Here is a 23,843-nt window from a genome sequence, read left to right on the forward strand (position 1 = left end):
GTTCTGTTCACATAAGCACGCAGGGCACGCACGGGGCACAAAGCGTCCTTCTGAGACTCTGAAATACTGACCACATCGGGGCAAAATGCTGGAATTGTAATCACCTGGGCTCTGAATGGAGTTGAGAGCACTTTAGGCGAGTATCCGCGCTTGGGTAAAAGTCTGACCATGCAATCTTCCGGTCCAAACTGCATACATGCACTGTTCACTGACAGAGCCTGCAAGTCCCCCACCCGCTTACCGCAGGCTAGCGCGAGCAATAGCGCGGTCTTGAATGAGAGAACTTTGATGTCACTAGACTCAGCTGGTTCGAAAGGCGGGTCAGACAGCGCACTAAGCACTAACGACAGGTCCCACACCGGCATCTGACGAAGGCGGGGGGGGAAAAGCCGCCTCGCTCCCCGGAGGAAACCCGTTATCAAAGGGTGTTTCCCCACTGAATGGCCATCTACATTACGACAAGCAGCAATAGCGGCCACGTAAACTTTCAGTGTAGATGGGGAACTGCCAGCATCCAGACGCTCCTGTAGGAAGGTCAAAATAATGGCGATATCGCAATTCCTGGGGTCCTCCTTTTTGTCAACACACCAGTTAGCAAACACCCTCCACTTTAGAGCGTATAAGCGCCTCGTTGAAGGGGCTCTAGCCTCTGCTATTGTCTGTAGTACCCGCTGTGATACTCCGTGCTGATCTGCCACACGTGCAGGTCCCACAACTCTGGGTTGGGGTGCCATATGGTCCCCCTCGCCTGAGATAGGAGGTCTCTTCTCGGTGGTATCCGCCACGGGGGAAAAAGCGCCATGTTCACTAGCTCCGGGAACCACGGCTGGTTGGGCCATTTCGGCGCTACCAGAACCAACGCACATCTCTCCTCCCTGATCTTTTGCAGCACCAGCGGCATTAACTTGATCGGAGGAAAAGCATACTTCCGCCCCTTCGGCCAGCGGCTCGACAGTGCGTCTCCCTTTAGAGGGGCCGTCATCAATGCAAAGAACAGCGGGCAGTGGGCGTTCTCCTGCGATGCGAAGAGATCGATCTCCGCTTTGCCAAACAGATTCCAGATCATGTTTACCGTCTGCGGATGAAGCCTCCACTCTCCGTGCACAATGCCGTCCCTGGACAGCATGTCCGCGCCGCAATTCAAACTGCCCGGCACATGTACTGCTCGAATCGACAGTAGTACTTTGTCCGTCCATAATAATAGCCGCCTCGCTAGCCCCTGCAGGGATCGCGAACGTAAACCTCCCTGGCGATTTATGTACGCCACCACTGCCGTGTTGTCCGTTCTGATGAGAACATGACGGTCTTTCACAAATGGGAGGAACACACGCAGCGCTAGATGAACCGCTTCCATCTCCAAGCAGTTTATATGCCAGCGCGTCCGATCTCCTGTCCACGTACTGAATGCCGGTCTGCCATCGCAAAGGGCTCCCCAGCCTGACAGCGACGCATCCGTAGTGACCACTACGCGTCTGACCACTCTGCCCAAAGCAGCTCCCTGCTCGAACATGGTCGTGCCGAACCACGGTGCTAGAGTCTCCAGACATAAACGCGTTATAACAAGGCGTTCCGTTCCCGCTCTCCATGCCCGCGGCTGTACGCGCCCCTGTAACCAGTGCTGAAGCGGTCTCATGTGTAATAAGCCCAGTCTGCAGACGGAAGCTGCAGCTGCCATTAGACCGAGTAGCCTCTGAAACGTTTTTAAGGGGATGGCTCTGCCTTGAACGAATAGGGCTAACACTCTCTGAATCGACTGGATTCTCGCCTCTGATAGCTTCGCGATCATAGTGCGCGAGTCCAGCACCATACCGAGGAATGTGATGGACTGGCACGGTTAAGCGCGCTCAACAGATGTTCACAGACAGTCCCAAATCCGTCAGGTGAACGAGGAGTCTGTGTCTGTGTTCCACAAGGACACTCTTCGAACGTGCGATGACTAACCAGTCGTCGAGATAGTTCAGAATGCGAATTCCACTGAGCTTCAGGGGAGCAAGCGCTGCATTCATGCACATTGTAAACACACGGGGTGCCAGGGCCAGCCCGAAAGGCAGCACTTTGAACTGGTATGCCACACCCTCGAAAGCAAACCGAAGGAAGCGCCTGTGATGCGGGGCTATCTGAATATGGAAGTATGCATCCTTTAGATCCACTGCAAGGAAGTAATCGTCGGGCTGAATGTGCGCGAGGATCTGCTTCACTGTTAACATTTTGAACGCGCGTTTCGCGAGCGCTTTGTTCAGTAATCTCAGATCCAAAATAGGGCGCATACCTCCGTCCTTCTTTGGTACAAGAAAATAACGGCTGTAGAAACCGGAGTTTTTCCGCTCTTCGGGAACTATCTCTACTTCTTGTTTGGCCAGGAGAGAGGAGATTTCTTCCCGAAGTAACGGGGCACTCTGTTCTGACACCTCTGTCAAAATCACACCGCCGAAGCGGGGTGGTCTGCGAGCGAATTGGAGCGTATAGCCGCGTTTTATCGTGTTTAACACCCACATTGAAGCCGTCGGTAGTGTTGACCACGCACTCAGGTGACTCGATAGGGGGGGCTTTAATGAATGCTGCGGCGGGGGCTGGGCGCCAGCCACCGGGGAAGCATTGGCCGCTATATTGAGGGCAGATGGCTCGTCCGCGGCTATTAGCGCGGGGACATAAATAACCACCTTCTCGGGTTTCCCCGAGCTTCCGCTCTGCGAAACGTCTCCCGGGGGAGAGGTTTTGCTTATGGCGCGGGTAATAGTGTTGGGAGGAGGAAAGCTCTTTTGCTGAGACATGTAATGCACTTTGTTTATTGAAACAGAACACAGCGGTTTCAAAATCAACACATTCTCGTCGAACTCTGGGCGGGAACACGCCCTCTTTGCAGCGGGTCCGACGAACACGTCCCGCGCTCTCTCCTCCCCGACACACGCATCAGGAATGCCGCTCCTTTTTGCCCGCCGGGCGTCCTTGGCTACTAGAGGCCGGCTTCGCACCGAAGCGGGGCTGCTTCCTGAACTGCCTCTGGCGGAAGGGGGGCTCTGGCTCGCGACGTTCTGCCGCGCTCGGGGGCGCGCGTCTGGTAGGTCCCGCTGGGCGCTGTGCAGAGGAAGATCTGGATCTCGCCGCTGGGGGGGCTTGAGACCGTTTCGGCAGCAGATGCGGCATCATTCTAGACTACTTGACGGTCTCTGCGTACTTGTCGGATAACGACTCCACCGCAACACCGAAAAGGCCCGTGGGGCTTACCGGAGCGTCCAGGAACTGCCTTTTGTCAGTATCGCGCATCCCCGACAGCGTTAGCCACAGATGGCGATGCAGGGCCACAAGACTGCCCATATTGCATCCGATTCCCTGAGCGACCTTCTTAGACGTCGCCAGAGCGAGATCTGCCGCCGTGCGCAGTTTCCTGAGCAACTCAGGGTCCGGGCTTCCCTCATCCAGGGACCCTAGGAGTCGCGTCTGGAAAACCTGCAGGATTGCCATCGTATGGAGGGCAGATGCTGCATGTCCCGCAGAAGTGTAAGCCTTCTCAGCCATGTGGGCAGTAGCGCGACATGGTCTGGAAGGCAGTTGGGCGGTCTTCCAGCCAGGAGAAGACGCCAGATGAGCCACGATGGCATCCTCGACGGGAGGCAACCGAGCGTACCCTAATTTCTCAGCTCCTTCCACTGTAGTCAGCAGCTGGGTACCTTGTGCATGGGCTCGGGCTTAGTAAGGGGAGCGCCATGATCTGGTGAGCTCCTCGTGGACCTCAGAGAAAAAGGGGGCGGGTCTCAGCGGGGCTTCAGCTTGACGGCCCGCGCCGAGGAAGGAACCGTCCATCCATCTTTCCGACGGCAGCTCCTTGGGAGCCGTCCACTCCAGCTCCATATCTGCCACCGCCTCTGAGAGAATGGCCATAAGCTCCGCATCCAAAGAGGCGGGGGCGCCTTCAGACGGAGACTCGGACCATTCTCCGGGGTCGGAGGCATTGGTGTGCATGGCGTCGTCATCGTCGTATCCAAACGAGACCATTTCCCGCGCTTCCTGAGGAGGGCGGTAAGAGGCCTCAGAGTAAGTCACGGGCTCTGCCACGTGAGGATGGCGTGGGCCTTGGGCCGACGACAGCGCCTCAACAGAACCCGCGGATGGAAATCTCTGCTGTCTCCCGGTCCGCGGCTCGACGGCGGCAGACTGGGGAGAGGCAGGAGACACAAGGTCGTCGTTACGTGTAACGGCCAGCCTTGCACGAAGGATCTTGATGGGAAGCTCCTCACAGGCGGGACATCCCGATCCCTCAAGTGCCGCCTCAGCGTGGTCCCGACCCAGGCACAGCACACAAAGTTTGTGTGCATTCGGGAATTCGATGGGTCCACCACACGTGCGACAAAGAGACATAGTAGAATCCACCGGAAAGCGAGAGGGGATAAAAACTCCTAATTTTACTCCGCTCTGAATGCGTAAATCAAACGGTGAAACAGACTCGAGTGAAGAAAAAAGATTCTGAGGTTTTTGGCGCCCGCCGTCACCTATATTGAGCAGTGTCAGCCAATCAGGTGATGGCGGGACTGCCATTGGCTATTTGCAAGCAAAAGAGTTATTCTATCAGACTTCATGATTCGAGGAAAATGGATTTCCCCATACGTAATGTCGAGAGACCGACTCGATAAGGGAACTCAGTGCTGAAGTGCCCGCGGAGAACACACTCACTGGCAAACCACGCTCAGATAGGCAGGAAGTGTGCACTCGCCGGGAGATCGCCGTCACACCAACACTGGAGAGTTGCTCGTCTCGTAAGAAGCTGACAATCAGAGATAGCTTAGGGAGTGAAGAATTACTCTTGGCTCCGAAGCGAAAACATATCTGCATGTTGCCGGTTTCCTCCGTTTATACCCACGAGGTGGGGCGGAGTTACGCTATGCAAATTCCGCAGACCCATGGCATTTCTTTGCCATTGGCTCGATTTGTAATACTCGAAGTCTAAAGGCTTTCTAAGCAAACCCCATTCGTCGTCATCAGACGTAACTCGGAGTGACAACGAAAGGGAACTACTATTAGTTATTAGTGTGAAAAGCTGTTCTATTTAATTCTTTAGATGTATATGCTTAATGGTACATTTGTTTCTGTGCTTGTAGCTGGAGGTTCATACTACATGATTTCTCGTTCACTGGGGCCGGAGTTTGGCGGGGCCGTTGGTATATGTTTCTACCTGGGGACCACTTTTGCAGGAGCCATGTACATCCTGGGATGCATCGAAATCCTGCTGGTACAATTTCATTGGTTTTTGCTTAATCTGACATTCAGTGTCAAACTAATTCAATTCAAACTAATTAAAGCTAAATTTATTGATACAAACATTCCAAGCATATCTGACAAGCTCAGCAGGCAAGGGTCCAAACTGTAGGAATAATTACATTATTTAGCATCTCTTTTCTTAGATTTATGATGATTTTTACAAAATGTATTTTAATTTATACTGTGAATATAATATGTCCACTGAAAGAATCTTCCAGGTCCTACTCTGCACATTATTAGTTTTTCTAGCATCTTATGCATATTTGAACCATTTCAAACAGTGACTTTATTTTTTTAAAGATCCATATTTTCACACTGCACTGATGATAATTAAAGGGTGAGTTCACCCAAAAATGAAAGTTATCCCATAATGTACTCACCCTCAAGTCATCCTAGGCGAATATGACTTTCTTATTTCAGCCAAACACAATCAGAGTTTGAGAGCCTGAGATTTTGAAGTCCAAAAAGCACATCCATCCATCATAAAAGTAATCCATATGGCTCCAGTGGGTTAATAAAGGCCTTCTGAAGCGAACCGATATGTTTTCGTAAGAAAAAAATTCAGATTTTTCAAGAGTGACCTCTGACCTGACGCATGTTGTATTTGTAACTCGGAAGCGCATAGCAAAGCAAAACATCGCTCATGAATTAAAGTTCTAAAACGAGATTTTTTAAAGAGAAATGTCTTAGGAGCTTGAGTTTGTTGCCCAGCCATTATTTTTTGTACCGTGAGAGGCGTGTACTCTCACCTAAGCTTATGCTACTCCTACTTCCTACATCATGCGTTAGGTCGGAGGTCACTCTTCTGCTGGAACTAGACTTGTGTACGGCCGTTACTGGAAGCCAGTGATTATAGTTTATTAAGTAAAATAAAAAATGTATTTTTCTTACAAAAACGCATCACTTTCGCTTCAGAAGGTCTTTATTAACCCTCTGAAGCCGTATGGATTACTTTTATGGTGGATGGATGTGCTTTTTGGAGCTTCAAAATCTCAGTTACTATTCACTCCCATTGTAAAGCTTGTAAGAGCCAGGATATTTTTTAACATAACTATGTTTGTTCATAATTAAATTGGAAAAAAATCCAAGTCCAGGCACTCAGTGGGTTACAAAAGTAAAAAAGCCTTTATTATTTGATCGAGGGCTAAACCATTAAAATACACCAACGCGTATCGGCCCACTGGCCTTCATCAGGGTGTTGGTTCACCAACGTTGGTTTAGCCCTCGATCAAATAATAAAGGCTTTTTTTACTTTTGTAACCCACTGATTGCCTGGACTTGGATTATTTTTCCAATTTATAATGAACATTTAACCCTTCCAAGAGCACCAGAGGATACAAGGGACACCAGCAGTGCTCCAGCTTCCTTTTGTTCAGCATAACTATGTTTGTATTTGGCTGAAATGAGAAAGTCATATACACCTAGGATGGCTTGAGGGGATATGGGATCTTTTTAATTTTTGGGTGAGCTATCCTTTTAAGGGACGCAATGCATTAACAGCTGGGGAGTGTAAACATTTCGGTTTTGATGATTTGGGTAAATTTAAACTTTTGTCTTCTGTGAAACATGTAAATATCATATTTGGCTACTGGAGGGCAGCACTAAATAAAAATATTAATAAAATATTATAAAATCTTTTTTGTAGATCTACATTGTGCCGGCAGCTGCCGTATTCAAGATGGAGGGTCTGGAGGGAGCTGAGGCCGAGGCAGCGTTGTTGAATAACATGCGTGTGTACGGTACCATCGTGCTCTCCTTGATGTCTTTAGTTGTCTTTGTTGGTGTGAAGTACGTCAACAAGTTGGCCCTTGTGTTCTTCGCATGCGTCATTCTCTCTATTCTCGCTGTCTACGCCGGGGTCATCAAGACATCTTTTGATCCACCTGACTTTCCGTAAGTAGAACGTTTTGGGATTCAGAATGTTCCTTTAGGGCACAGACCGTCCATAATCATACAGACCTTATCCTGTATAGGGTGTGTGTGCTCGGGAACCGAACTCTTGTGTCGAAGAGCTTTGACATTTGTGCCAAGACCATAGAGCAGGGAAATGCCACGGTCACCACCAAGCTTTGGAGAGCCTTCTGTGACTCAGAGTTCCTGAACGCCACCTGCGATGATTACTTCACCAACAACAACGTTACCCAGATCCAGGGAATCCCTGGAGTCACCAGTGGCATCCTGGCAGGTTAGATGACCTACAGACATTGATACTTATATATACATCATCACAGTACTTTTACTATTTCAAATAAATAATACTTTAATATTTTCTCAATTAAATTATGTTCTTTTGAACTTTCTTTTCTTTAAAGGTTTCCACAAAAAAATATTAAGCATGACAATAATTTTTAATTGTAATACTTCACAATCATAATGTATTATTTACTGTACTCTATTTATAATATTTTTAATTGAATAAATGCAGCCTTGGTTAGCATACAAGACAAACTTTTGAACGATAGTGTATTTTTGTAGTGTAGAGACAACAGTGTATAATTATTGTCTTTGTAAGCATTTTGTCAAAAGATTTTAAAAGATTGCGTAAGCATATTGTGTAGTTATTGCGATTGGAGTCAATTTTCCGGTGAGCTTTTTGTTTTTCTATGCATTTTTCTTTTTTGCATAGAAAAATAAAACCTGTAGCTATAGTTGGCCTTTTTTTGGCAAATAATTTTGTCAGATAAATACCTTAACTATGTATAGTGTTTTGTTCTTCCCTCATATTTAAAAATAAAGGTTTAATTGAAGGTTTAATCAAAATTGTTTCAACATAGAAGCAAATTAAATACACACACAATGCCCAGCCAAAATATTCAAATAGGCAAATGGTTAAGAGTCTATAATTTGATCATTATTGTAGTAATTATTATGTTTCTAGCATGTTCTTCTAACCATAATTGATGGAGTGTGTAGCTTTTCATTACTTTAACTACCATGTAGGAAGACAAATCATGACCATATTCCATTATGACAATGTCAAGATTCATCATGCTCAAATTGTGAAAGAATGGTTGTGATGGAGCATGAAGAATCATTTTCACACATGAATTGGCACCTCTGAGTCCAGACCTGAAATCCACTAAAAGACTTTGGGATGTCCTGGAGGAGACTTTACAGAGTGCTTGACTCTTATATTGTAATACAAGATATTGAACAAAATTTGATGCACCTCTTGATGGAAATAACATCAAACATTTAACATTTATTTCCATCAAGAGGCGCACCAGTTTTTGGTCAAGATCTTGTCTTCCTACATGATTGTTTAAGAAATGAAAAGCTACACACTCCATCAATTAGGACTAGAAGAACTGTTGCCAAACATATAACATGCTAGAAACATAGTAATCACGGCAAGAATGATCCAATCATAGACTCTTTAACATTTGCATGTATAAAATAATGATGTTGAAAAAATGTCCATACTATTTTTCAAATTTCGAACCCCATTTGAATATTTGAAATGCTTGAGTATACCAGTTATGTTATTGTTGAGGTTTAATGTTCAAAAATGTACTGATTCTGTATTTGATGTAATTCTTCTTTACAGAAAACCTTTTCAGCATGTTTGCTGAGAAAAATACATTTGTAGAGAAACGAGGTATAACTGCAGTACTCGACCCTGAGGCCCCATTAACCAACACTAACCGATATGTCCTCGCTGACATCACCAGCTTCTTCACTCTGCTGGTTGGCATCTACTTCCCCTCTGTCACAGGTCAGTACAACAGTTCCATAACTACTAGGGGAATTATTATTACAGTTTTTTTCAACTGCTTACACACCAAATCCTTACTTGTCACACAATTTCTGAAACCTGAACTCAAACACCAGAACAGCACGCCAAATCTGCAAAACCATACACTATTTCTCGGCCTTCGACTCAGTTTTCAATTTTATAAAACGACACTCGGTTACTAACGTAACCTCGGTTCTCTCTAGAGGAGGGAACGAGTATTGCGTAAGCTAGCTTACGCTACGGGAAAACCTCTTTTCTCGAGAATACTGAAGCCAAAAATTATCCTTAATTTTGCATTAATTTAAAACACATTGCTGCACAGAGCAGACCTAGGCAAAGCAGCTTGCGCGCCTAATGGTTGCTCTGCGGCAACTGCTGCAGCCTATCGATGGACTATTCGTGATGTAAGCACCAATGAGGGTGTGGGCGCCCTGGCGCGTCACATCCTGCCAGAATGGGCGTGGCTTATGTCTATGTAAGCCGAGTCCAGATAGGATGTTTTTTGATTTTTCACACTGAAGCGAAACCAGAACGTAGCACAAGCACGGCAGGGTTACGCAACACTCGTTCCGTCATCTAGAGGGCATCTACTCTCGTGTTGCGTAAGCTAGCTTACGCTACGGGAACCCAGTGTAAAACGCTGTGCGTGCTGAAGTCATCCACACACATGGCCCCAAGGGCGTGTGCCCTGGGTGCACATTATAGTGGGTAATATCTAGACCGGCGAGTAGCGGGCCTAAGAATGTAACCTAGTCATACAACTGACTAATGGAATGGGTGCTTAGCACAGTATAACAGTCAGGGTGGACGAAAGACAGCCTGAGCTGCATGACAATAGAATAATACAGCCTGTCAGTCAGGCGTATTTGACTGAAAACAGTTTAGCCTGTAGGGCAGGAACTTCCAGGTTGTAAAACCTTATAAATGTAGACAGTGAGGCCCAGCCTGCTGCCATACAAATATCCTGGAGTGAAACCCCACTGGACCAGGCCCATGAAGAGGCCACGCCTCTGGTCGAATGGGCTCTGATGCTTAAGGGGCATTGAAGGCCCTTAGACCTATAAGCCAGCGCGATAGCGCAAACTATCCACCTGGAAAGACTCTGTTTCGAGGTGGCTAGCCCTTTAGTACGGCCACCAAATGAAACAAAGAGCTGTTTTGACTGCCTGACGTATATCCTCAGCGCCCTGACCCGGCAAAGGAGATTAACGTCGCTTTCGCCGTCAGACCCAGGTAGGGCTGACGGCGTCCTTCCTCACTGGAGATCCTTCCTCACTGGAACAGGCCATGGGGCCGTGCTCACTAACTGCATCAGCTCTGGGAACCAAACCTGGTTTCTCCAGAGTGGCACCACGAGGAGCACAGAGCAATTGCTCTCCCTGATTCGCTTGATTACCTGAGGTAACAACGCGATCGGGGGAAACGCATAGAGAGGGAGGCTGGACCAGTCGTGGGCCAGCGCGTCCCTGTTTTTCGTGAAAAATGTTGGGCAGTCCGTGTTCTCTGATGACGCGAAGAGATTGACCTCCGCTCTGCCGAACGAGTCCCATAGCAACTGTACCACTTGAGGGTGCAGGGACCATTCCCCTGGGGGAACGTTGCCTCTGGACAGCATGTCCGGACCCACTTTTTGACAGCCCGGCACGTGTGCCGCCATCAGTGAGCGCAGGTTGTGCTGAGACCACATGAGGAGGCGTTCTGCCAACGCGTGGAGGCTTCTCCATCTGAGACCACTCTGGCGGTTTATGTATGACACTACCGCCATGCTGTCTGTGCGGACTAGGACATTGTGGCCCTTTAAGAAGGGGAGAAAGTGCCCCAGTGCGTTCTCGACCGCTTTCATCTCCAGACAGTTTATGTGTAAGCGCCCTTCCTGGGCTGCCCACAAGCCGAAGACCGGCCTGCCCTCGTAGAGGGGGCCCCAACCTGGGTTGGAGGCGTCTGTCAAGATTACTTTTCGTTTCGAGATCGTTTCCAGATCCACGCCTGACTGGTACCAGTTTGCCACCTTCCAGGGTTCCAGTGCTGTAACACAGCTCTGGTTCATCTTGAGGCGAAAATGGCCCGAGGTCCACGCTCGAAGCGGGACCCGCGCTTTCAGCCAGTATTGGAGGGGGTGCATATAAAGCAGACCCTGCCGAAGCCGAAGCCATAAGGCCTAGCATCCTCTGAAATCTCTTGAGTGGGAGAAAAATGCCGACCTTGAAAATGTCTATTGAGCGTTGTACCTGCAGCACGCGCTGTGACGTCAGCCGCACTGTCATTGATACAGAGTCTAAGTCTGTTCCCAGAAAGGAAATTGTCTGTCTGGGAGACAGCAAACTCTTGGTCCAGTTGACCTGGAGACCCAAGGCTTGTAAATGTTTGAGTAATACAGCCCTTTGCGCTATCAGTTCTGCCTCTGACTGGGCTAGAATTAGCCAGTCGTCCAAATACTTCAGTATTCGCAACCCCTGTAATCTCAGGGGGGGCGAGCGCCACGTCCATGCACTTCGTGAATGTACGAGGTGCTAGGGACAGACCGAACGGCAGGACGGTGTACTGATAGTTCTGACCCTCGAAGGCGAATCATAAGAAAGGGTCTGCGAGCGAACTGCAGCGAATAGCCTCGCTTTATAGTGTTCAGTACCCACTGTGACACGCCCAGGATCATTTCCCATGCTTTCATACTTAAAGCTAGGGGGAGAATGATATTTGGGCTCTGGCCGCTGCGTGTGTGTGGCACATAGCATGCGGTGTTTGCATGTGGGCACGCGCTCTGAGAGGGGTGCACGCTCTGAGAGGCGCGCACACTCTCTACACACTGAGCGCAATCTGAGTGCGCGAGTGTCACAGAGCGAGCCGTGCTTATGTGTAGGGGTGAACACTGGCTAGTGCTCACTTTTCCTACACTTATCAAATCCATGGCGTGAGCAGAGTGGTGTGTCATATGGCAAACAGTGTTTGTGAGTAGGGGTAAGCACTGTACGGTGGGCACATAACCTACATTTATGACATCCTCGGTGTGAGCCGGGTGATGTGTCACATGGCAGACAGTGTTTGTGTATAGGGGTGAGCACTGCATAGTGGGCACACTTTCTACATTTAGAAAACGTGCGGCGTGAGGCGGATGTATTGGGGTGGGCCGTGAATGAGTGTGTCACACTAAACGGGCCGTGCTTATGTGTAGGGTTGAACGCTGGGCAGTGGGCACATTTCCTTCAATTACAGCATCTTCGGCGTGAGCCGGACAAACAGACATAATGCTCATTTTGCGATTTATCTGGGTAGCTCTGAAAACGACCTTTGGGTACAGGCGAGCAGGTCGTGTGACGGGCTCGTTGACTGCAAAATACACTTCTCCAGCCGGCTCTGTTGAGGGGACTGAGAGAGTGAGACATGTTTTCTTTTATGGTGCTCTGGCCGCGGCGGGACTCAGCCATCTTCATCTTCCCTGAGGCGTCACAAAGACTTTGAGGGCTCGGGTTTCAGCGTTATCTTGGGCCGGGATCCCCGGGGGGGAGGCGGCCTGTGGCGGCTCGAAGAGGTTGAACGCTGCTGAGGGTCCCTCTGTTGGAGGGGTGACGGCGGAGGCGCTGTACAGCGATAGGCGGCTGCTTTTTTGAGCAACCTGTCGCGGAGCTGGAGCGCCTGGGAATGAAGTGTCGCATGGCTTGCAACGTCTTCTGCACCTCCGTGAAGTGTTCAGCAAAACCCTTGACCGCTGGGCCTGAAGAGACCAGACGGAGAGACGGGCGCGTCGAGGAAGGTGGCTCTGTCGGACTCCTTCATGTCGGACAGCGTCAACCATAAGTGTCTCTCAGTAACAGTGAGAGCCGCCATTTTCCTCCCGGTGGCCTGAGCAGCGGACTTGGTGGCTCGTAGAGCTAAGTCTGTAGCGCTTCTGAGATCGGTAAAGTTCTCAGGGTTCTAGCCCGCCTCGTCCATAGTGCGGAGAAGGTTGGCCTGGTAAATTTGAAGCATAGCCATAGAGTGAAGCGCTGAAGCGGCCTGACCGGCGGCGGCGTAGGCAAGACTGATGAGAGCCAAAGTAGTCCTGCAGGCTTTCGAGGGCAGAGCAGGTTCAGACTGCCATCCAGCGGAGGGGGGGCATAAGTGAGTGGCTACCGCTTCCTCGACCGGAGGGATAAAGAGGTAGCCTTTGTCTTTTGCGCCGTCAACAACGGAGAGCGTTGTTGTGTGTTACAATTCTCTATGTAACACAAAAATCCAACAGGAAGTATCTTGATTTTACTTCATCAGTGCCTCACACTAACTCCTCACCTGTGCAAGCACTCATTGCTTTGCTTTACACCAACAATAGAACAGGCCTATAAATAGGACAAAGGTCAAGTTATAGGTTTTTCGGACTGTGTAAAACGTTATTCACAACCCCAAATGCCTGTAAAAAAATAAATAGTTAGGTTTCAATCTTGCTTTCGTGTTTACCGTGATTTTTTCAACATCTCTCTGCCAATTACTTTCAATCTTGTACGGAAATGTACATAGGAGCTCATGAAAGAACAGCTTTAGGTTTTGAATAACTGTGTGTATATGATATATCCAAAAAAATAATATTATGGCAAAGGTTTTTGCAACGTAAGACAGATTTTTGCAAGAGAGGTGAGGCATTTTGCAATTTGTGTGTGCAATTCTTGGATTTTTGAAACAAAAAAGATGCAAAGTTTTGAAAATGTGTTTAAGCAGTTGAAAAAAAAAGCTGTACTAGGAATGTCTAGTTTACTTTTTTTTCTGTGTATACTTTACATACATGTATAGTCACTTTTTTCTGTATACTTTACATACTTGCATGTATAGTCACGTTCATTTTAATCTGACTTATGATTTATTTTTATTTTTGATTATTACCTAAAATCAGTTTTAATTAAATGAAAAATTAATTCAAATTAAATGACTAACAATTAAAAACAAGATTATATACAATAATCCAAATTATTATTATTATTAAATTCAGTAAAAAAAAGTGAAAAAAAGTTTGCTGCTTTTTTGTTCTTATGACATTTGTTCTTTTCAGTCTAGGCAAAACCTGATCCACACACAGACCCAGTGTTTTCTGACATAATGTTTGTTTGTATGTCACAGGTATCATGGCTGGTTCCAACCGATCTGGTGACCTGCAGGATGCTCAGAAGTCCATTCCTGTTGGGACCATTATGGCCATCACTACCACCTCCATCATCTGTATCCTTTACTCCAAAGGCAAAACCGCTCCAGCTTTGCTTACAGTAAATAAATGACACAGTGCAGAACTAAACATCTTGAAATATAAAAAAATATAGTGTAATTTGATATCCAGGAAACGATGATATGATATGAAAATGATAAAATGAAAAGACGATATTTTTCATCTGTGGTAAAATAGCTGAAACAGTATGAATGCCTTTTTTGCTGCTTTGTGTTGTTCTCCTCAATTTTTGCTCTCGTAGACATGTCTAGTGTGATTCTGTTCGGAGCCTGTGTTGACGGAGTCGTTTTGAGGGACAAGTGAGTTTGTAGTTTTAGTCAGTGTTATTTCATTATCACTGACACATACTATTATAGTTTGTTAATTTTAAATTCGATTTTTTTTCTTTCTTCATTTTAAATTTGGTTAAAGTTTTAGTAATTTTTTTTTTGTTATTTTAAATGTCTATATAGATTTATTAACTTTATTTAGTTCCATTTATTTTAGTACTTCAACTTTAAATGAAAATGAGAAATGTGGCTGTAATGAAGCGCACGACATAGCATAAACAGAAAATCTTTAATAATAAATCCAAAAACCAAACACATAGGAGATCAGCAAGAATAGAGCATATAACACAACCACATAAACTAAAGACGATGCGGAACAATGAATAAAGAAAGCTAAGGGTTTAAATACACTGGGAGTAATAAGGGAACACATGGCCGACAAGTGAATGTAATTGGTAACTAAGGGAACTAACTATGGATTAATCAAGATTAAACTGAACTGAGACACAAGAAACAAACACAAGGGAAAGATAAAAGACAATTAAACATAATGGACCCTTTCCACTTTTCCAGGTTTTTCAGAAGCGGAAGTCGTCATAGTTGGGTAAACTTCTATAGCAGTGAATGAGACTAAGTTAAATATATTTTTTGTGTTCCCATTTGCTCAAATAGCAAAAAATAAATTCCACAATAGTGTTTTCACAACTTTCAAAAATAGGATAAAAAATAGGGAGATATTGATAACGAAAGTCAGAAGGGAGAAAGAAGTACATTTTACAGTTACGCCCACAGCAGCGTTAACTAGTTTCTTGTAAAAGTAAATGTAATACAAAGTTTAGTGTTATAAATGTACGTTAAAAAAATTAAAATATAAAACACTTTGCAGGATTTGCGATGTTGATTGCTGTTAAAACACATCATCACTCTGTGAAACGGGTCCAAGCTGACAAACTAGCTGAAGTAAAATAAGTTTAAAATGTATTTTTTTTTAAGATTTTAGTTTGTTATAATAACCATTGTTCTACTTTTGATTTACTTTAGATTCAGTTTAGCCTCCAATTTAATTAACTTCGATTTCAGTCAGTGCAGTTAATTTCCACATAAAATTAAAACACATTTTATTTTTAAACTAGCTTTATTTTAGTATTGTTTGTACTACTCTAGTATGTATTGATATTTTGAATTAGCTTTTATTTTCATATAATGATAATCAATTGTGCTATGTGCTTTTGCCATGTTTATTAGTCTTTATTAGTTACATTTTTCTGTTTAGCTTTATTTTATTTTATTTCATTTTTAGTTTGAGCAATTTTAGTATTTCAACTTAAACTTTATTTTATTTTAGTTAATTGGCAAGGTGGCATTTCTAATTAATTGTTTAAGGCTTTTTAAGTTTTTAATCTAATCATTTTATATTATTTCAGCTTTATTTCAATTAACGGGAATTAATTTAATGCTATTAGTTAACAATATCAGCACTGTTCTAAATGCAGATTTGGGGAAGGCGTGAACGGTAACTTGGTTATTGGCACCCTGGCATGGCCTTCGCCCTGGGTCATTGTGTTTGGCTCCTTCTTCTCCACCTGTGGGGCGGGGCTTCAGAGTTTGACAGGAGCGCCCCGTCTCCTTCAAGCTATCTCCCGCGATGGCATCATTCCTTTCCTCAGGGTACATGTATATGTTTGCCCTCTGATTATCTCTCTGTTGATGCTTCAATACTTGATAATACTAAGTGGTATTTCTTCATTTTACAGGTGTTTGGCCATGGCAAAGCTAACGGTGAACCTACATGGGCTCTCCTCATGACGGGCTGCATCTGTGAGATTGGCATTATCATTGCCTCCCTGGATTCAGTTGCACCCATTCTGTCAATGTAAGCAAGCAACCACCCAAACGCACATAGCGCTCCTCACTCTTTATGATTCCCAGAGAAACAACAGCAATAAACAGTTTCCACTCACTTATTGCTGTAATAAAACTTCTTCACTATGCTGAATAGCCTATTTTCCAAAAGCCTGTTCTTCAATAAAGTGTCGCAGGGATGACATTAAAACCCGGAAGTGGTTCCCTCGAGATTTTCCTGTTGGTTTTTTATAATAGGGTTTTTAAGTATGGCCTGTGGTGAACATGATGTGACGTTGTGTACAGTTTACATAGTTGAACAAAGCGTTCAAGTATCGTCAAGTTCCCCTTCAGTCGGTCAGTCGACGCCACGTCCAGACCGACGAATAGGAATCTCGCTAGAGAGGCCAATCTACTTTGAGTGAAACTAAACCAGCCAATGTACATTGGCGTGCAATCATTTGCATCAGCTGTTCAGCCACGCAGCGCGGGTATATAACGAACAGCAGGTGCGATTGCACTTACAACATCGCGTGTCTGGGCATTGAACATAATGAGGCAGCGTTCGTGGATGAGTCATGTACCCATTGTGGGAAGATGACCATCTCAGAGCTACAGTCGAGACTCATGCAGAGGATCCCTTTGCTGAACTGTCGGTGCTGAACTGCTTGAACACGTTCAAAGGGAGGACGGCGGTCCCACTGACATTTTTTTCAGAGGCTCCTTGGACATATGGCAGCGGCATCAGCGGTAACTCCTCTTGGGCTGGTAACTCCTCCCCATCGCCTTGGCTTACCAAGCACAAGGTGCGCCCTGCCCACTCAGGTTGCATGCTCACTCCACGAGAGGCGTTGCATCCTGCTGCTGGGCGACACATAACACGTTTGCTAGATATTATAGCCTACGTGTAGAGCTAGTCTCCTCCCGTGTTCTCACCCTAAACAGGTAGAAGCACTGAGAGTCCCAGCTCTGTTGGCTTGCTGCACCCAACTGTGCACCCTTATTACTCCAGTGTGAAAAACCTGTTGAGTCCTCCCACACCCTCGGCCCGGACGTGGCGGAGTGTGCGGCGCCAGGCCTCTATCCGCTGAATCCTTGAGACCCGGCTCTAGCCTGGGTACCACATGTGTGACCCTGCAGGGATCCCATATGTGACCCTGGCTGTGAAAATCCAGCTAAAGTCATTTTTTTGTGATTCACTGTTTTCTACATAAAATCATCCTACATAATGTAAAGAACATTCTGTGAAAATATAACCTTGATATCTTTAATATTGACTGAGTAAGGCTATGTCAAAGATTTGCTGAATTTCGGGCTCAGAAAATCATGTTTTTGAGAAATTCCAATTTAAAAAAAACTTATTTTTAAAACTGCAACACATTTGATCCATAATTATCCTCCATATGTGCCATATACCACATTAAAGCTGAGATTCTCCCATTTTTAGTGATATATGACACATTTATGGGAAAATTCTTAAAGTTTTGTAAAACAGGCCAATTTATTATGATGCGCATGTCCAAAAAGCTAAAAGCATAAAAACAGAATAGTAGTACCAGAAGAGCTTGATTGTAGCAACAATTACCATGTCAATTCAGTTGAATGATTTGTATAACTTTATTAGTAAAATGAAATATCAGTGAAAATATAATATCAGACTAATGGCTTGGGGTTCAACCACCAAAACTGGCTCGTCTTCATCATCATGTTGGTCACTGCCTGAAAAAACAAGGAGAATTGTTTCAATTCAAAGTAAGAGACCTAAATGGAGACCTAAACATGCAGGGAGAGGGGGTTATCCATTTTAAATCCACATTTAAAATGGATAATGAAGCATTTTATGTGAAAATATCAGACTGGATCTGATTAATTGAGGGGAGGGCATAGAGACAAGAAACAGGTAAGTTGTGGATATGGCCATGGCTTCAATTCAGAGTGTAATCAAACAAATAAACATTATGTCATAAACGTAATTAATTTTAACTGACTCAATCCCAATCAACAAATGTAATAAACATTTAAATCCACTATTTTTGCATCACAGGATGAATTCTGTGTTAGCATTACATTGGCTGAACACTGACAGTATGTTAACGTTACATATTCAGCATAAAAAAAATAATGACAAAAACTTACCGTCAAATTCCTCGTCAGTTTTGTCAAAGAATGTGTCCTGTTCATCATCACCATCATCCTCCAGAAAATAATCCACTATCAAACCGGTTAAATCATAATTTGGGGCAATTCCACCGAGATTAATATCTAACAAGCTGTTAGCAATCAGCTATTTTACATTACTGCTCATGCTTCGGTGCTGCCATGTCAGATGTCAAAACAACTCAGCAATTTACCATCCAGCAAACGAATTATATTATTGACACTTAGCAGGCCTAAAATGTCCTTAAAATAACATTAATATTATTGGCAGAATACTGAGCTACAAAACAAATAAGCTGTTCTTAAATGTTTGGCGATGACACAAAACAATCTCCTCAGACATCTGAACCAGGCTTAAGTCGCATTTTTTTTTTCATTGTTTTGACCTGATTGCCGCTCGTGCGGATTGATATTAAGGTCTGTTTACTCTTTCTAATAGAAAATAAGTAGAAAAGAAGTTCCTGAACTGAATGATATAAGAATCAGCAGGTGTTGTTACGCCAAAAAATAAACCCAGAGACGATTGAAATGTTTAGGAAGCCCACGTCCGGTATTTTTTTTTTGTGCAAAAGTATAACGTAGTGTCAATAAAATCATTAATTTTATTATTTATCATGGTATAAATGAAAATTCGAGTATTGCATCTAAAAACCCTTGGTAGAATCTATCATTTACAGCAATAAACACACATGACCTATTTTTGTCATTTTTATGGCTATGACTACTTTGACGCTCTTTTACTCATAATTAGATTCTTCGACTTTAGCCGGGGGTTCACAGGCGGGGTCACATATGTGTATTCTTCCACGGCTGCTCCTAAACGGAAGCTTGTGTCTTTCCCTTAGGCTAAGTCACCCATTATTTCGTATGCAGTACAACCTTCGGGCTTGTCTATATGTATATCTCCACATAACTCCTGAAGAATGTGGGTTCCGCAGCATTCTTCTTCCTATCAGAAAGGGCACGCTTCCCAGTGTTATCCAATAATCTCACTGTATGGGTTATCACGGAACAACAGTGACAGGTATACTCTGTGTATCTCTCCTATCGTCCTTCCAGGCAAAAAAGCGGCAATAGGCTTGCACAGGCCGCTGGATGAGGTCAACAGTTGTGGCCCTTTGGTAGGGATTCCTATTCGTCGGTCTCGACATGGCATCGACTGACCCGACTGAAGAGGAACGTCTCGGTTAAATATAGTAACCCTCGTTCCCTGAAGGAGGGAACGGAGACGCCACATCCCGTCGCCACATCTGCCGCAGCCCGCCGGGGCAGCCAGCTTATCGGCTCGGCTCCTCAGCAAAAAGCTGTAGTGCAATCGCACCTGCTGTTCGTTATATACCCGCGATGCGTGGCAGAGCAGCTGTTGCAAATGATTGCATGCCAATGTGCATTGGCTCGTTTAGTTTGACTCGAAGTAGATTGGCCTCTTTAAGCGAGATTCCTATTCGTTGGTCTCGACGTGGCGTCGACTGACCGACTGAAGAGGAACTTGACTATGCTTGAGTGTTTTGTTCAACAATGTGAACTGTACACAACGTCACAAATAACAAAAGAATTCTGTACGGTTTTTATTGAGGAGATAAAAATGGTGCAAGATTTGTTTATTGAATATCTCAAATGGAATGCCACTAACAAACACATGCCAAAAACTATTACATAATCTTCTTTTAGTTGCAAGAAGATGTGTTTTACTCCAGTGGATCAAGACCAAGCCTCCTACTGTGAGACACTGGCACAGGGAAATTGTTGAAATTTAAATTAGAATGACTGAGCTCTCTTATAATGAGTTCTGAGAGCTCTCACTAACAGTCACAACTAACAGTTTCCTTAAAGGTGCAGTAAGCGATTTCTGAGAAACACTGTTGATATTTGAAATCAACCCGAATAAACACACACCCTCCCTTCATTTCTCCACCCCAAAATGCATAATGTCTCTTTCTTATAGCTGAAGGGAAGCACTAATGCTTCACAAAAAATAAAGCAAAGATGATGAATGAACGACAAGGAACACACAGCACACAAGCAAGCAAGAATCGTTTGTTAGTCGTCACATTACCAGCTCCACACAAACAATGACACTCAAAACTGTCCTGTTATTATAGCTAACATTACAACAACAGCATATCTTAGCTTGTGAAATAGCAAAACCAATGATACTCACGCATGGTGCAGAAACAACGCAACTTATGTTCATGTTAAGTTGACAAAATTACTTGCCATTGATAAACAGAAATATATTTTAAGTCCGTAAGTAAATGATTGGTTCAATGCTGCAAAACAAAGCATAAAAACTTCCAAGGGGAAGTATTTTCTCAATTTTACATATAGAGTTTTGCTCTGTTTCCCCCACAGGTTCTTTCTCATGTGCTACATGTTTGTAAACCTGGCCTGTGCGCTGCAGACTCTCCTCAGGACCCCGAACTGGAGGCCACGCTTTAAATTCTACCACTGGTACATAATTACAACACAAACACACACAAACTCCTGCTCCCTTAGGTTTTACGTCAGTGACAGAAAGTATGTTTATTTACTAAATGATTGGTTTGAGGGGATGAATGTTAAAAGTCTAGTCTTTCGAAATCTTTAATGTTAAATGTTAAAGTGAAGGCTACAGACATCACACCACATAATTAAGTCCTTCCACCTCTAATAATATATTCACCTGTGGCAGTTATCGTAATTAGTGTAAACACAGCTGACACCAAAATTCATGTAACTTTGAGCAATTGCAAACTGGACAAATGAGAATGAGATAGACTATGATCTTTCTCCAGGGCTTTGTCACTCTTGGGCATGAGCTTGTGTCTTACCCTGATGTTCCTCTGCTCCTGGTACTACGCCATCATTGCCATGGTGATCGCCGGCTGCATCTATAAGTACATCGAATTCTGCGGGTAAGCGAATCTAAATGAGCCTCAAGGGGAAGCGACGGAAAAAAAAACTAATGATTTTCAAACAACCTAAATCAATCTCTCTCTTGGCAGAAAATGCATTATTGTCTGTACAGTTTTTTTTGTTTTGTTTTTTTGCTAGAGGATTTATTTAAAGGCCTGACAAATGTGGCTGAGTAATTATTCACATTAAATGTATATACTGTAATTTAGATGATTATTAGTGGAAGACACGGATTAATGATTTTTACCTAATCCAGTTATTTTTAACCTTTGGCCTTCCAAATAAGATCAGTTCTAACATGTAATGTAACATGTAACTTTATTTTCATGTAATGTATGAACACCCTTTAGTACAGTTTGAGATTTATATTGTCTGTTATAATGTATAAAGCCAAAGTAAATGATTAAAATATGATCTAGTATTTACACTAACGTTTAAATGTTTGGGGTTGATAAGATTTATTATTGTTTTTATAAACTTGTGCTTATGTTAAATACATTAAAACAGTAATTTTGTGAAATATTATTGCAATTATTACTGTTTTCTGTTTTAATATATTTAAAATTTAATTTAATCCTATGATCGCAAAGCTAAATTTTCAGCATCATTACTCCAGTCTTCGGTGTCACATGATCCTTCAGAAATAAAAATACTAACAATACTGTAATTTGATTAGGTTGACAGCAATGTTTATTAATAATATTAAATGTATCCACCTTTATTTATTTATTTTTTTAACAACTGATGTAAATATAATTAAAAAATCTTAGAAATCGCTAATCTCAGAAAAAGCTGAATAAAAAAATAATCAAATTGTTGTGTTAAACATATTTAATATCTCATTTTACAAAGTTATAAATTAAGTCCCTAGTTTGAAGCCCCGATCCAAACAAAAATGTTTTATCAAATGGCGTGCTCGATTTAAATTTAAATATTTGGAATTGATCAATAGAACACATTAAAATGTTCAAGTTCCAACACTAAATCCCACCTTGGTTTTGGCTAAATTTGGTTAAATTGTAAAGCACTAAATTGACAATTGACCTTGTATTCCGTCTTTGTAGGGCAGAGAAAGAGTGGGGCGATGGGATACGTGGCATATCTCTGAGTGCCGCCCGCTATGCTCTGATGAGGCTGGAGCAAGGTCCTCCTCACACTAAAAACTGGAGGTTAGTGACGGTTCAGTAATATGCCTGTGAACACAACAAATGCAGTATATCACATGTCAAACTGCATTATTCCAAAATATTGAGAATGAATTAAAATGTTCACCAAAATTCTAAATGTTATAAATATTCCAGGCCCCAGATTCTTGTTCTTATGGGTTTGGATGGAGAGCAGAACGTGGAGCAACCTCGACTGTTATCACTGACCAATCAGCTGAAAGCAGGCAAAGGCTTGACCATCGTAGGAGCGTGTGTGGAGGGCACCTACTTAAACAACCAACCACAGGCACAGAAAGCAGACCAAGTATGCAATCACACACACACACACACACACCCCCACACACACACACACACACACACACACACACACACACACACACACACACACACACACACACACACACACACACACACACCCCCCACACACACAGCTCCTGAAGCCACACACTAGGCAATGAGCCATTCGTACTTGGTACTAATATAATAACCTCCATCTGTCTCAGTCCCTAAGGAAGCTGATGGAGATTGAGAAGGTGAAGGGATTCAGTCAGGTAGTGATCTCCTCTAACCTGCGGGACGCCACCTCACATCTGATCCAAGCTGGAGGTCTAGGTGGCCTCCGCCACAATGCGGTTCTGGTCAGCTTCCCCAAGAACTGGAAACATGCTGAGGACCACCACCATTGCAGAAACTTCATTGGTAAGACTAAAGTCTAGACATGGATTTTCATATATGGTGGGTTAGTTTGGATAGTGAGGTGTTGCAAATTAGCTCAAAAGGGAAACATAAATAACTTGTTATAATGTATCAGTTAATAGAAAAAACTCTATTTTGCTTACTGTAATTAAAGCTGAAGTAGAGAGTTTAGAGAAAATGTTGACTTAGCCTGAAAATTTGAACAAGCACAACTTACAGATCCAACCCCCTTGCTCTCTGCTGCGCTACAGCCCTCCCTCCACAGCTCCTCCCCCACAGCTCCTCCCCCACAGCGGAGCCTGCCATGCGTGAACGCGCAGGCTAGTAAGCAGGACCACCGATGACGGCGGATTATAAACAGTTATGGAACATTCACTAATAGGGACGAAACATCAACAATATGCTTTACATTGACTACAAACTTGGTCCTCAAATCATTATGTATTTTGCAATCATGTAACTTTATAACGTTGCACTCTTTCTATAACTTATAAATAGCTAGTAAGATAACATTAATTTAACAGTAACTATAACGTTACAGTATGTAAGTAATTATTCTAGTGATATGTAATGCCAGATAAGGTTTGCTAGTACATTATTTCACTAACATGACAAGCCAGTGAATTAGCAGGTTTCAATTGTTG

At 43.9% G+C, this 23,843-nt stretch overlaps 1 protein-coding gene across 7 annotated transcripts in view; it reads left to right on the plus strand.

The window, feature by feature from the left end:
* The window catches only part of LOC143732008 (solute carrier family 12 member 5-like), a 138,860-nt gene that overhangs the window by 80,820 nt on the left and 34,197 nt on the right, over positions 1-23,843 (plus strand). For all 7 annotated transcript variants that reach the window (XR_013201038.1, XM_077222633.1, XM_077222634.1 and 4 more), the window contains exons 6-18: positions 5,094-5,224; positions 6,899-7,146; positions 7,227-7,438; positions 8,801-8,968; positions 14,072-14,170; positions 14,416-14,473; positions 15,937-16,111; positions 16,198-16,316; positions 20,795-20,893; positions 21,217-21,336; positions 22,402-22,506; positions 22,639-22,807; positions 23,007-23,202. Coding sequence is in view for 6 of the 7 variants with exons in the window: in XM_077222633.1 (XP_077078748.1) it covers positions 5,094-5,224; positions 6,899-7,146; positions 7,227-7,438; positions 8,801-8,968; positions 14,072-14,170; positions 14,416-14,473; positions 15,937-16,111; positions 16,198-16,316; positions 20,795-20,893; positions 21,217-21,336; positions 22,402-22,506; positions 22,639-22,807; positions 23,007-23,202 (1,899 nt within the window). In the remaining variant the exon portion in view is untranslated. The remainder of the gene's footprint in view (positions 1-5,093; positions 5,225-6,898; positions 7,147-7,226; positions 7,439-8,800; positions 8,969-14,071; positions 14,171-14,415; positions 14,474-15,936; positions 16,112-16,197; positions 16,317-20,794; positions 20,894-21,216; positions 21,337-22,401; positions 22,507-22,638; positions 22,808-23,006; positions 23,203-23,843) is intronic.

The sequence above is a fragment of the Siphateles boraxobius genome, unplaced genomic scaffold, assembly GCF_051911475.1.
Source record: "Siphateles boraxobius isolate OS27281-9 unplaced genomic scaffold, OSU_SipBor_1 9, whole genome shotgun sequence".
Classification (NCBI taxonomy): Eukaryota; Metazoa; Chordata; class Actinopteri; order Cypriniformes; family Leuciscidae; genus Siphateles; species Siphateles boraxobius.